The sequence below is a fragment of the Xiphophorus hellerii genome, chromosome 2 (assembly GCF_003331165.1).
Source record: "Xiphophorus hellerii strain 12219 chromosome 2, Xiphophorus_hellerii-4.1, whole genome shotgun sequence".
NCBI lineage: Eukaryota > Metazoa > Chordata > Actinopteri > Cyprinodontiformes > Poeciliidae > Xiphophorus > Xiphophorus hellerii.
This window is the reverse complement of record NC_045673.1, coordinates 18,156,142-18,170,036: the sequence shown is the minus strand read 5'-3', so window position 1 is coordinate 18,170,036 and position 13,895 is coordinate 18,156,142. Positions and strand designations below refer to the sequence as shown.

Sequence of the window (13,895 nt, the reverse complement as noted above, 5' to 3'; positions counted from 1 at the left end):
TTTTAAATTAAGTGAAGAAATCATGTGTGTTGGAGAAAGCAAAACAGGACAGTAGGGTGTAGGTTTCATAAGGAGTACCAGGACTAGTTCACCCTGTAAGTGGTGAAGCTCACTGTCTGACCACTGGTGTCAAAACTTAGTGCTTAAGAGAGACATCCCTTTTCCAACACACTGAAATCACAGAGGATTCAAATGGCTGAATTACATCCTCATGATGTCACCTACCAAAGCAGAGTCCTGCTAATAAACTCTGCAGTTGATTCAGGCATCCATTTTTTTTTAAAGTATGCAGGTATCCACCCTTGAGGACTGACATTGGACACTGCTGCTGCGGAAAACATTCCCCAAATGACACATCACAAAAGCTGTTATCTTTCAGGGAACACTGAGATGATATTCAATGAAAGTTCCCAGAAAGTCACACAGTGCGTAACATAGCAAATCTATTGAAAAGGTTCTCAGTAAGTTCAGAGGATTAAATAGCAAGAGCAACACCTAGGGAAACCTCCCTGGGTGTTATTAAGGTTACTTAATGAGCACTGTAGTTGACCTTCAGGGAAACTTTAAAGAACATTAATTTATAGTTCCTAGAAAGTCGTACTGTCAATGTTGGGGCTAACGTTTGGAGAATATTTAGAGAATGCTCCCTGAAAGTGGGTCAGAAAATCTGCAACCTTTTTGGGGAACATTCAGAAATTGCTGTCCTGAAGGGTCATACATTGGCAAAACATTTAGAAAAAGTTTCCTAAATATTCTGGTAATAGTGTTTGCTGGCTGCTTTCTATGTAAGTTATATCATCATGTAAAGATGGCCATTCTTTCAGCTCCGCTCTTTGATATGAAAGCTTTTCTTTTGAAACTTCTAACCGGATGTCCCTGATGTACTTCCGCCATCTTGATGTTGAAGTTCATGGCGCAGCGAGAGTGACGAGGAGTGTTTTTTTTTTTGCTAATCTTTTGGATCTTGAAACGGTGGATATATTTCGGGGAGTCATGCAGAAATCTTGAAATGAGAGTGTGAAATGATATCACCTCCGGAAGTGTGGATATTCATCACTGCCTCATTGATGACTGCGCGAAGGACGCATCTGAGGAAAAGCTGCTGGATTCATAAACACTTCTTTAGGACTCACAGAAACCCCTGAGCATTGTTTTGTGGGTCACATTTACCCTTCTGCATTTGGGCTGACAATGGCTGGAAAAGGTGACACGAATATGGAGCATCTCGGCGGAGTGGTCAGGCTCAGAGAGGAACACCAAAAGGTAATTTGAATCGTTCACTCGAAGCCTTTTGCTTTTGGCGTTAGCAGAGCAACTGTCGGTTCCTGACCATGCGGTTGGATCAGTCAGTGGGTTGTTTCGGATCCACGCGTGGATTTGTTCAAATGTGCTCTGCAAAAAAAAAAGAACTCCCATGATTTGATTCCTCTTTCTTTCGCATCGGATTTCGAGAAGCTTCCTCCAGTTACGCGCACGTCTAAGTTTCATTTAAATGTTAAAGGGAGGCGTGTTCGGGTAGTTTCGGGTCTTTTATTAACACATACTTTGCTCCTGTAGTTTACACCTTAACGCTTGCAGTTCTTACTGAGCTTTGTAGACTTGCCTAAATTAATATTTGGATCCATTTTCAATCAAAAAACAAATTAAAGGTGAAAGTTGGGGGTAACGTCTCCGCCCCCCACATGAAGCTGAAGTTGGCTTTCGATTTAGCTCCTCACTAAGGGGCAATTTCACCACATTTAACGTCTCTTGTTACACTTGATTTGCTGGAGCTTAAATTATAAACTTCTCAAACTTGTACTGGTTTATTTCCATGCTTGTATATTCTACAAAAATCAGACCGCAATGGTTGAACGCTTTATTCAGTTTGTTCAAACAGAATAAATTGTTTGTTTAAAACTGTTTAAAGACTTCAAACAAGTCTTTAAAACAAGTCTTGTTTTAAAGACTTGGGTCCATCTTAACAAAAACATAAACAAATCAAACTTGGAACAATTTTTTTCTTCTTTTTTTTGTATACGGACATAGTCTATAAAATTAAAGTTTTTGTTTATTTCAGCGCCTCAAGTGCCATTGCTCTGCACTTCTAGATATCCCTGGTCCAACACATGTGAATAAAATGACTAGAATTGCAGTATGCTGTAAAGTTTTCCAGAATCCTTCTAATGATTTGATTATTTGACTCAAGTGTGTCAAAGCAGAGGCACAGCTAAATGTTGCAGGACACAGGTCGTCTTTGAGGACCCCTGGTTAATTCAGTTTGTGAAAACGGGCACAGGATTTCTTTTTTTTCCGTATGCAAGACTACCATTAAACAAGGTCTGTCAACTACACCACCTGCGTAAGCCAAAACCAGAGCACAACAGGCAAAGTCTGTAAAACCTTTGCTGAAATTAGTGAAAATAGAATAAGGTACTTTTTATCCTGCTTAACACACCTTAGGTTCACATCTTTAAAACTACTTTACATACCTGAGCATAATTGTTCTTCTGTAATGACAGAGTGTAGAAAATACAGTTTGAAATCATAAGATAAGAAATGCATAAGTTAAACCCCTTTCTATGTGGTTTTGGCTATGCTTGTTCCTGACCAAAACAATCAGTGAGATTCGTTTTTTCTATTTTTTCTAAATTAAAAAAAGTTTTACTTTTTACAGTGTCTGTCACTGATGTAGTGTAATTATGTCAAGGTTTGACGTGCCTATGTGAAACACTTTGGTCAATCACAGTTGAACAAAGTGGTCCACGTAGGAAAAGCATTAAGGTAGACAACAAGGCAACATCAGCTTAGATGTTTTTTTGGGGTTTTTTTGTCGATAACCAATAATGTTGAAGAACCAGCTCTGATGTAACCCTAAAACACAAAGACCAGTGGCTCATTTGGAAGTCTTGCAATCTAAAAGTTGTCAGTTCAATTTCAGGCTCCTCAATAACTATGTATTGGTCTATGAATCTAGTGCTTTGAGCTGTTGCTATTACTAGAAATGTGGTTTTAGAAGTGTTTATTAAATACTATATTGCCACATGTAGTGATTACTATGTTTTATAAAAGTCAAATATCAAAATATTTTCAGAAAATAATTTACTTTGTTCCTACCCAGCAATTTATTGTACTTTGCATGTGTAAAATATACTTGTTTGACTGGGGCACCAATATTGGTTCTGGCATATATATTCAAAATCTGACTCTGGCTTTTACTGAAATACCCCAGGGAGACACGATGAGTCCTATCAGACAATCACGTCTTCAATGCCTGCATCTGGAGTAGAACGGGGCCATTATTTCAGTCAACCAGAGGTGGTGTTGGTAAGCTAACGTAGTTCGAGTTTGGGCTGCTTACATTGCCATTGCACTGGTAAATCAGGTTTATAACCATGTTAACTATTTAAGGCAAAGCAAGCAGAATACGCCAATATTTTAACATTTGACATGAAGCACAGAAATCAGGATGGATGGATTCAAACAACTGAACTTATTTGTTTGTCCCAGAAAATGAGGCCACAATCTGAACATGTAAAATCATAATCTGAGAAGCTGCTTTTCTGTTGGTGTTTACTCCTAGCTCTTGTGATGCTCCTGTGATGTATTTTGTTTCTATGGTTTTTTTTTACACTTTATTTTTTGAAATCCTGCAATAGAAAGCAATACTTTTTTTTTTTTACCTGACTGTGTGTTTGTTTGCAGGTGTTAGTGAAAAAGAAATACCCCATCCTGTCTTTTTAACATTTTTGCATTACTAAAAATTGTGAACACACCCCTTATGATAATAAAGGAAATTGAAACAAACTATCATTATTTATCCTAAAACAGGTGATGGAAGACTGTGAAAGTCGGATTCAGCACTGGTAAGCATAGATTTTATAATTATCGTGTGAAAATGTTTTTTTTTCTCCCGCTTAACCAACGTGCTGATCTTTGCCATCATTTAAGATAATAAAGTACCTAACCTATGTAGGTTTCCAAATCCTCATGTTGCTGCACCTCACTGACCTGACCTCAGAGGGGCAGTAATGTTAAGTTTTAGTTCTACAGGAGCTCTTATCTAGCTTTACTTTGCCAGCAAGTAACTTTTTGGCCAGTGCTGTTTTTCCAATTTTCCATTAAATAAAGGAATTATTTTTTAAAAAGTGATGACGTTAGAGTTTTGAGATGTAAATTCACTGGCCACCTGAAGCTTAATGCATTCAGGTATTTCGGTGACTTTGCCAAACAAATTGTAAGTATTTCAGCAGGGTTCCCCCCAGTGTATTATAAGCCTGGCGGCCCACCATGCTTTGCAAGGCCCCCCGCCAGGCTAAGCGTTGCTTCTTCTTATGTTTAGAGAAATGAATAATTTTGGATAATTCTTTAAGCCGGATTGCAACTGTCTCTGTTCTGAGCGTTCCACTGGCAGAGCAGATTTATTTCTAAAAGTTTTATAGTTTATGCATTCAAAGCCGGAGAGCGGACCAATCACATAGCTGGCGCCTCTGCACGTTGCCTCGCGCGCAGCCGCTGCTTTATCAAGTTTACCTCAGCGCGGATCCTTTCACTCAAACTGGACACAGGACACTAGAGCCTTTGTGGGCTCTAGTGTCCCTTATATGAAAGTAGGCTGACAGGAAAGGGGGAATTAGAGGGGGAAAGACATGCAGCAAATGTCGCCTGGTCCAGGCAATCGAACCCGCGATGGCTGCGTCGAGGACTCAAAGCCTCCAAACGTGTTATCCCCTACGCCACCACAGCACGCCCAACATAACATCTTTTAATACAAAAACACGGTGGACCGCCGGTAGACCGCCTCGGCGCCCCGACCACCGGGCTTAGCAAGTTTTCTGGGGGAAACCCTGTTCAGTATAAATATCTGGCATAGTTTCCCATAAAAGTTCTGTATTACTCTCTGGAAAGTGTGTGAGGAATCTTATTATGTAGAAAGGAGCCCCCATGATCATGATAGAGAGAGCAAAAAGCTTCAAATCTGTGCAGTTATACAAGGATTTGAAGAAGTGCAATAGATTTTTATTCATTTTTCCCTCCTGTCGTATCTGTTTATTGCATCTAGTTATTGTGCCCCTGCACTGTATAAACACACAGGCCTGATGGAGCTGTGAATTTGATTAAAGGATTTGAGATGCATCCTGTGTGCAAACAGTGGAGAACAGAGAAGCTCTCTACTGGCAGATTAAACTGAATCACCACTGTGGGTACACTTTGAAATTGTACAAGCTTTAGAAAGGTTCAGGTCTGGGACAGTAAGTACATTTCCATTGACTCAAGCATACTTCCTTCAGTACACTTGGTAGTGAGGATAACAAATTGAGAGTGATTTTTTTTTTTTTTTGGGCAACAAGACACAATTTTATGTGCCAAGTCGACTCGTATGGATGCTAAAATAGACAGCTGGGAGTTCAACTTATTTTTCTTTAGTTCCTTTGATAAACTTGCCTGTTTAAGTGCAAAACTGTGACAGATTTACTTAATGCTGATTAAAACTACTGAATGGCCTTTCACCTCTCCTGTTAAATACCTACATGCATCTTTCTACATTAGTGCTTTACTTTAATTTAATAATGTGGTTTAAATTAAGTTTAAAGTATATTAGGCCTCCAAAATTAGCTATTTTACTAAATCAGCAAAAAACATTCTCTTTATCTGCTCAGCTGGAAACTAAAACGCAATATTTTATTGAAACAAGTACAAAGTACATCCTAAATGTATCTGTTTTCTTTTTTGTTTGTTTGTTTTGCCTAGAAAATTTGTTTGTTTGTTCTCACCAATAAGAGAATCATCCCTTCTCTGAAAATGCTTTCTTTGATTAACTAAATTTAATAAAAGCTGCATCCCAATCAGCTTTTGAGTAAAGGTCACTGGAGATTAGTGGCTCTATTTACTACGAAAGTTAAATGAAAGCAAAAAATATGGTTAATGGATTAACTCTTGACATTTTAAGATTTTAAATTGTCTTAATTTTGCTAAGGCCTTGCATAAATTTCCATCTGCATCAAAGGCCCAGTGCTGTTTGTCAAATTTGCACTATTTTTTAATTCATTGTTGCAGGCTGCACAAAATCATTCTAACCCCAGTGTTACCATCCTTATTCATACATCAATGCAGCTTTCCCATACTTCATTATTTTTTATCATTGATCTCTATATGTTTGTTATTAATGTTAATGAATAAAGTTCATGAGTTTGTTTTCCTTTTCTACAAGAGAAAGCATCTTAGGTTAGCTTTTTGGCATAGACCTTGATGTGGAGACTTAAGTTTGAGGTCTCTCTTTCTAAGTACAAATAATTCAAAAGTACGGTAATTAAAGATTTGCTGCAATGAAATCTTTGCACCAGGAAGTTCATAGTCTTACAATTTGGTGCAAACTCTTAAAGAGCAGAGGTTCCTAAAGTAATGTGAGGCTCATTTTTTACTTTTAAGCAGCCTCAGTCAGTTTTCAAGGTTCAACAAGCTGGTTCCTTCAACCTACTAGCTAGAAGTTGTTCGAAAGCATCTTTCAAAAGTAGGAAATGGTGACATCTAGTGGTGACACGTTAGCTATTGTTTTTTGGGGAAAATAAATAAGCAAATAAGTGTGAGTATGATGGATTCTTCTAATATAAATATTTTATTGATTGGTTGATTGAACGCATCTACAGGAAAAAGATATTGGCTGACTATGAAGCCCTTGATGATCGCCTTCGGACTCTTCCCGATCAGCTGTGTTATGACATCATGGTGAGTGCAGACTTTGTCTAAATGACACTTTCATACAAACTGACTCATTACCGAACTGCCATTACTGAAACTTGTGTTGCTTTTTTTTTTGCTCTACTTTCTCACCGAGTCTCTTCCACCTGTTTTAATGTGGCCTACTTCTCCTTTTGTTCTGCTGTTTCTCACCATCCTCTGCACCTTGAGCAGGTGCCATTTGGCCCTCTGGCCTTCATGCCCGGGAAACTCGTTCACACCAACGAGGTCACAGTGCTGCTGGGCGACAACTGGTTCGCCAAGTGCTCCACCAAGCAAGCTCAGAAAATTGTCGAGCACAGAATGAAACGTGAGTGTCGTTTCCTGTCATCTGGGGATCTTTTTTTTTTTTTTTATGTTCTCTTTTTCTAATCTAGTTGTTCAACGCCACCGTTCATCCAGCAGAGGGCGATGGAATATCACATGTGAAGAAGTTGTCTGTTTTTAATTTCTTACAGCTTTGAATTCGTACTGGAGTTTGGAGCATAACGATGTCTCTTAGCGGTGTAATGTGTTGATGATTTGTAAATGACATTTGCAGGAGCAGATTTGTTGTTAAGCGTTTGCGAGCTGCAAGGCATGTTGCAAACACTGTGTGCTTTTTTTTTTGCATTTTTAATAGCTTATTGATTTTAAACGTTGCACTATTTGGCTAAACCCAACCCTGTCTGAGCATTTGTTTTTTTCATATAACAAAGATCACTGCTTTGTTTCTCTGTGCTCATTCTAAGTCTGAAAAATCTCATATCAAGTCAAATGGACCCAAGCAACGATCTCTGATGTGAACATTATTAGAATGTTTAGTGAAGCAGAAATGTGCTGCCACAGACCCCCTCCCTGCCCTGCTATTACAGAGCTAAGTGCTGTAATATAAACAGAGCTAGCTGAAATGTGTCAGACAGCGGCCGAGTTGTCAGGCCTTCTGTATTTGACCTTTCCTCACTTCCAGTTGATGCGCTGACTGGAGGGGCTCCCGATCGCCATGGAAACAAGGGCCCTCTGCTGCTATTAGTGAAAGGGCTTAATTGTTGTGAAGATTTAATGATCCGGAGTAGTATTCAGGGCAGAAGATATTATGAACTGTTTGTGTCATCATTTTTCTTCCCCCTCTTCCCCGACTTGTTTAGGATTTTAACTCTTCAGTCGCTGCTTGTCATTCAGCCCATCGTTTTATTTGCATGCCACAGTTTTCTTGCCGCCAGTTTTGGCACATTTTCTTCCCTGGTTCCGCTCACGTTCACTGTGGCGCATCTGTTTTCTCCGCAGACGTGGGGAATCAGTTGGAACGATGTGACCAAGACCATGAAAAACTTTGAAGCAAGAGTGGGGTTTGCGAAAGATCTGGAAAGCATGTCAGCTGTATGCTGCATTTCTGCACATATCAGACATTGTGTAAGACATAATCGAGGACAAAAGCATTGACTTTGACATTCTTGTGATTTAGAATACAGGGAACTATGTCGACATCAGAGAGGAGGTCGGAAACAATGACTCGCCCGTCACAAAAGGTACCTTTATCTGACCTCATTTCACTTAATCATGGCTTATGAGAAGGCAAAGAAAACCATTAGTTTGCCGCTGAATTCCTTACCATAGTTAGTGTTTTTTTTCCTAGAGCTAACGAGTGAACTGATTATTGCTTCACAGGAAAGCAAAGAATAGCTCACAAGCCAAATTCTAAGCCTAAGATGGATGTGATGTTTGATCTCAAAGAGGAGGATGAGGAGGATGAAGGAGAGAGCAGAGACACAGGGAGCAGGAAAGGCAACATGACTGAGGAGGAGCTGTGGGCTAGATTGGATGAACTCGAGAGACTGGAGGAGCTGCAGGACGAGCAGGACAGGTATAGCCTAACCTATCATATACTCTGATTAGTAGAAGTAATATGGTAAAAGTTTATGATTTTATTTTCTACTGTAAATTACCTTTAAGCACTTTTCCATATCGTCATCTTTCAAAACTAATGGGCTAAGTCTTTTTTTTTTTTTTCCTAAATCATCTTTTGGCAAAAAATGACTTCGGGTCATTATTTTATGAAGGTGACGGTATATGAAATTAACAATAGACCTACTTAATTTAGAATATTGTCCAGAGTTTTTGATCAAAAAGGGAAACTTGCTGTGTAGATTCATAAGACATGCAGAGAGATGTGTATTTTAGCATCAGTTTTGGTTTTCTATTAATAAAAGCACACATTTTCAGAGACTGTTGATTCAAGAGAAGATGACAGAAAAAGGACAACACACAGTCATATCCAGTACGAATATGATCAGACTTTCCATTAACTGTCTGGTGTACAGCTATTAGCTTGTTTAGCGGCTTTAGCAATGACCTTTCATGGTTTACCATTCTGGAGGAGGATGGTTGTCTACTCAACAACTGTCAGGTCTTCTCCATGATTGTGTAGGGCATACCCTGACAATAACATTCTTCTAGTAGATATCCTTTTTTTATTGGTCTTATGTAATATTGTAATTTTCAGAAAGATTGAGTTTCTAGGTTTTATTAGCTGTGAGCCATTACCATCAAAATTAGACATAAACGCTCTAAATGTATCACTGTGTGTAATGAACCTATGTAGTAATATCAATCGAATGACTGAAATAGCATTTAGGTTATTTTCTCATTCATCCACCTCTATACAAAGCACAGATTTTCATGTTTGTGCAGTTTTGAAATTTAACGCTTTAGATCTATTTTAAATTAAAGATGAACAACAACACTCTGATAAACTCGACTCTAGCTACATTTAAGTTTTATTTTTTGTGACTTTAGGAAACAACTTAGTATAAAAACTGATGAGACTGTAGAGTTAGAACAGCAATTGATAGAATCCCTTTTTTTCTCCAAAGCTTCCATTTTCTTCTTTTGAATGTTATGTTTTACTAAATATCAACACTTTGTCTTAAAAGAACTAATTTTAAAAGTTAAATAAAAAAAAATAACCTACATTTAATTGGATTAGTAACAACTTTGTAAAGCTCTTAAAATCTTAGTTTTGTAAAATAGAAAAAGAAACACAAATTAGACTCCTATGATTATCAAGTAAAATAGCTATTTTAATGTTTATAGTGTTCTAAGACCCCGATGTCCTTCCTATCATTTGTTTCTGAAGAACATCCTTAGTAAACTTGCAGCTTTATCTGCTTTCAATCTCTTCAAGGTGGGAGTTTGGTTAAGTGGCAGACTGATGTTATCTTGTGTCCTCTCTGTTTTAATATGACTGATCATTTTTTTCAGCCAAACATATCTGATGAAACTTGCATGAAGTGTTGTTCTTGAGCTTCTCAAACTAAAGTCTTTGTGTTGAAGACTGTAATTATTAGATGTAGCGATCTCTCTGCATGTTGTAATCCTTAAATATCTAAAACCATTACATTTCTCACCACTACTTATTGGTCCCCACTATTCTCCACTTTATTTTACAAATCTTGATCTTGAAAGAGTGATGAGCATTTTTCCCCTCTAGATTGTCTGATAATGCAGACATGAATGGTGAAGACACCTCATCATCTTCATCAGAGGAGGAGAAGGAGGCAGATGCTGCACCTCCGGTAAATAGGCCTGAGTTTGAAGCCAAGCTGGAGCTCTGTGCCTCACAGCATACAGCCACTCACAGACAGGAAAGAGGAAGACTACGAGGAGGAGGAGGATGGCAGCTGTTTGCCAACCATTTTCTTCTCTCACACTGTCGAACCCAAGAAGGTCGGCTCATTTAAAAAAAAGAAAAAAAAAAATCATGGATGAGATCTTAAAAATATTCTTTGTTTTGGTTGTATTCAACCTGTGTTTCTTTCATTTCAGGTGAGGATAAACACAGGTAAAAACACCACCTTGAAGTACAGTGAAAGAAAAGAGCAAAAGGAGCATTCAAAAAGGAAAAAGAAGAACGGCCACAGTAACGGGCACTCCCATCACGAACTTCATAAAATCACCACACCAGCTGATATTTATAGGTAAAAGCAAAGCAAACCTCTTTGCAGACTCTGACGTAAACACAAAGGATATTCATACTCGTGCAACTTTTTAGTTTATGTCAGGTTAGCAGCCGCAAACTTCAACATTGGGGTTCCATGTGATAGAGCAACACAGAGCACATTGACATGCTTTGATCTGAACCAGGACTGAACAGCTCCAGGCCTCAAGAATTGGTGTCCTTCATGTTTTTGATGTCCTTCTGGTTTAACACCCCTGCATCAAGTGAATAGTTCATTACAAAGCCTCTGTAGTACTTGATGCCATGCTGAGAAAGTTTATCCAGCTTTCAGCTACATATTGAAAGCATGTTACATTGTTTTATAATCCAACTCTGGTTCAAACTTCTCAACTTTGTCCCTGACCTGACTGCTTCACTGCTTTGCTGTTTGTTCTGTAATGTTTTTTAATGGACCTCTGAGGCCTTCACAGAATTTCTAGACTTAAACTGAAATCAAATTGCGCACAAGTGACTTCGAACGGGAATTGGTTGCACTAGATTTTATTTGGGCGAGACAGATTAAAGAGGGTTGAACACAGATGCAAAACTTCCAGTTTTTATGTCCAAAACTGTTTTTTTGTCACATAAAATCGCATTAAAATACAGAGAAGTTTGTGGTTGACAAAATGTGAAAAAAAACCCAACAACTAATAGTTGTTAATACTTCTGCAAGGCACTGCATGCCCATCCCACGTGTGGAAGTGCAGCTGATGAAACATGACTGTTGCTTTTGGGTCAGGTTGTTCGTGGACGTGAAGAACGGGGAGCCGATCCCCAGGAAGTCCATCCTGAAGTCGCGAAGCCGGGAGAACAGCGTGTGCAGCGACACCAGTGAGAGCAGCGCCGCCGACTTCGAGGAGCGCAGGATGATCGGACGCAGCTTCAGCCACGATGAGATGACGCACAGCGACACCAGCGATGGCATCACCGAGGAGGACAGCCCAACCTCGATGCCTCTGCAAACTCCCAGCAGATTTGAAGTTAGTTTCGTCCTGGGTCTTTGTCAGCATTTTACTTGTGCAGAGCTGGTGCATAAACGCGGCCCATTTGAGCTTCAGAACATTTGTTTAGAACGGAAACGGTGACCCGAATGTGTCCAGTTTAATTATCTTACAGTACAAACCCATTAATAAGTATTTTAAATGAGTGAACGTGAGAGTTTGCTCTCTTTTAATTGATCTTTTTTTTCCTCAGGCTTTTTCAGGTACAGTGGTAGAAAAGGACCCGATGCCTACAGCTGTGCCCCATCTGACCATCGTCCCACCTGCTTTACCAACCATACTGGAGAGGAAGCAGGAAGGAGGTTGCACCTGACGTGCCCCCTCCTGAGCAGGCGCCTAAAAGGGTATCTAAGTTCAAAGCTGCCAGGCTGCAGCAAAAATGACTTTCTGGGTCTTTTTCTTCTCTTTTTAACAAAACTGAACAAAACACAAGCAACTGTCTCCCTTGTTCTGATCATCTTACATCCACCCGTTTCTACGATCAAAAGGATTCCTGTCATAGCACTATTAATAAATCTGTCTCGTTTCTGCTTTTCCTCAACCTGATACCCAGAACCATTTACATTTTCTCCTTCTTTTCCGACCCTTGCTGTTTGTAGGGAAGGTGACACTAGCTTTTGACACTTTGGATGAGTTACATTGTTTTCTTTTTGTCAATCTGTTGCTACAGTGAAATTTCTACCTTCTTTTGACCTACCAGATGAATGTATGTATTCTTTTGTGACAAGCTTTATGTTGGAAAAAAATATTTGATGGGAACTAAAACAAAAATAAGTAATTTTACCCACTTTTTTTTACATTGTGAAAAACATGCAGTTTCAGTAGTTATGAAACCTTACTGATGATTGGGAGTTATTTTCCTGAATAAATATGTTAAATATGATTCTGCAGCTGTTTTGACATGCATTTACTTTTCTTCACCATTCGTGTTATAGTGCACCAAAGCCTTTAAAAGCAATATTACTTAACCAGTTTTCCTCACGTACAGTAAAGACGATCCAAATACAACTTCAAAGTTTTGGAGCAGAAAATGTCTTGGATGTTTGAAATTCTGATATTTAATGTAATTAGAACTGTTGTCTTGCAGCAAGAAGATCCTGGCTTTGAATCCTAGCTTTCTTAACGAAGTTTGCATATTCTCCGGTACATGTGTGTTTCTCTCTGGGTACCCTGGCTTCCCCCCCCCACAGTCCAAAAACACAGTTTTAGGTCATTAGTATTCCCTCAGGTATGAATGGCGGGGCCTATGATGAACGGGGATCTGTCCAGGCTCTCGTTCAGTGACCGCTGGAGAGAAGCACCTGTGACCCCATGACCATGTACGGATAATCAATCAATCCAATTTTATTTGTGTAGCACATTTCAGCAGCAAGGCTTTTCAAAGTGCTTTACATCATAACAAACACAAAGTCATGCAACATAGAATCAACAATCAAAACATTACATTAAGTCAAGTGCCATCGTTAAATTCGTAATTGATTACGTTTCAACTTTAAACAGGTGGGTTTTTAGTTGAGATTTAAAGGGAAGTCAGTGTTTCAGCTGTTTTACAGCGGGTACAGACATGGATAGTGTAGAATCTAATGCAGATTTATCAATAGTTACTCTTGATTTCAATCATAAATCTTGGATGGCTACTGCATTCCAAATACATTTTTTTTTTTACTGTATCAGCATAATGTTGCTCATTTTAGATAAATCTAACCTTTTAAGGTTAGGTGGTACTTTGTTACTCCAGAGGAAATTATGAGCTAGTCTGTTGCTTGCATGTATACATAACCACCCATAAGTACTAGAGTACATTAATTTAGTGAGAGAAAATGCTAGATCTGTTTACAAAGCTTATAACTTTTATTCATTCTCCTTATAGCTACTTTAGATAAGTTGAAGCTACAACAAGTTCCTATAAGACAAATGCAACTAGTAATTTTTACTTTTAATTAAATCCATTGCATAGGAGTTTTGGATTGTTTTACCCTTGACTTCCTGTTTCCCTTGGGCATAAATGTGACATGAGAAATGGACTCATTTCTTGCAGGAAAAACCAGAAAGGTGTAGAATCTTTGCGCTTTTGACAGAAAATAAACCCTAAAGTTGGAGTGAAAGGCATCAGGAAATCAATGAAATACAAGGAGATGTCTGCCAAAAAAAAACTTCAAATGAGTCATCATTACGTCTTTCACCAGGACAGTGATTGGAAA

At 38.8% G+C, this 13,895-nt stretch overlaps 1 protein-coding gene across 1 annotated transcript; it reads left to right on the top strand.

Annotated features, from left to right (window-relative positions):
- Positions 1–872: 872 nt before the first annotated feature.
- uri1 (URI1 prefoldin like chaperone) lies at positions 873–12,577 on the top strand. Its single transcript, XM_032586060.1, is given in 14 exon segments — positions 873–1,263; positions 3,811–3,845; positions 6,627–6,705; positions 6,892–7,027; positions 7,984–8,003; positions 8,005–8,076; positions 8,162–8,225; positions 8,365–8,560; positions 10,187–10,277; positions 10,279–10,422; positions 10,522–10,673; positions 11,433–11,673; positions 11,888–11,992; positions 11,994–12,577. Coding segments are annotated over 14 exon segments (1,491 nt in total). The 5' UTR covers positions 873–1,191; the 3' UTR covers positions 12,078–12,577.
- Positions 12,578–13,895: the final 1,318 nt, after the last annotated feature.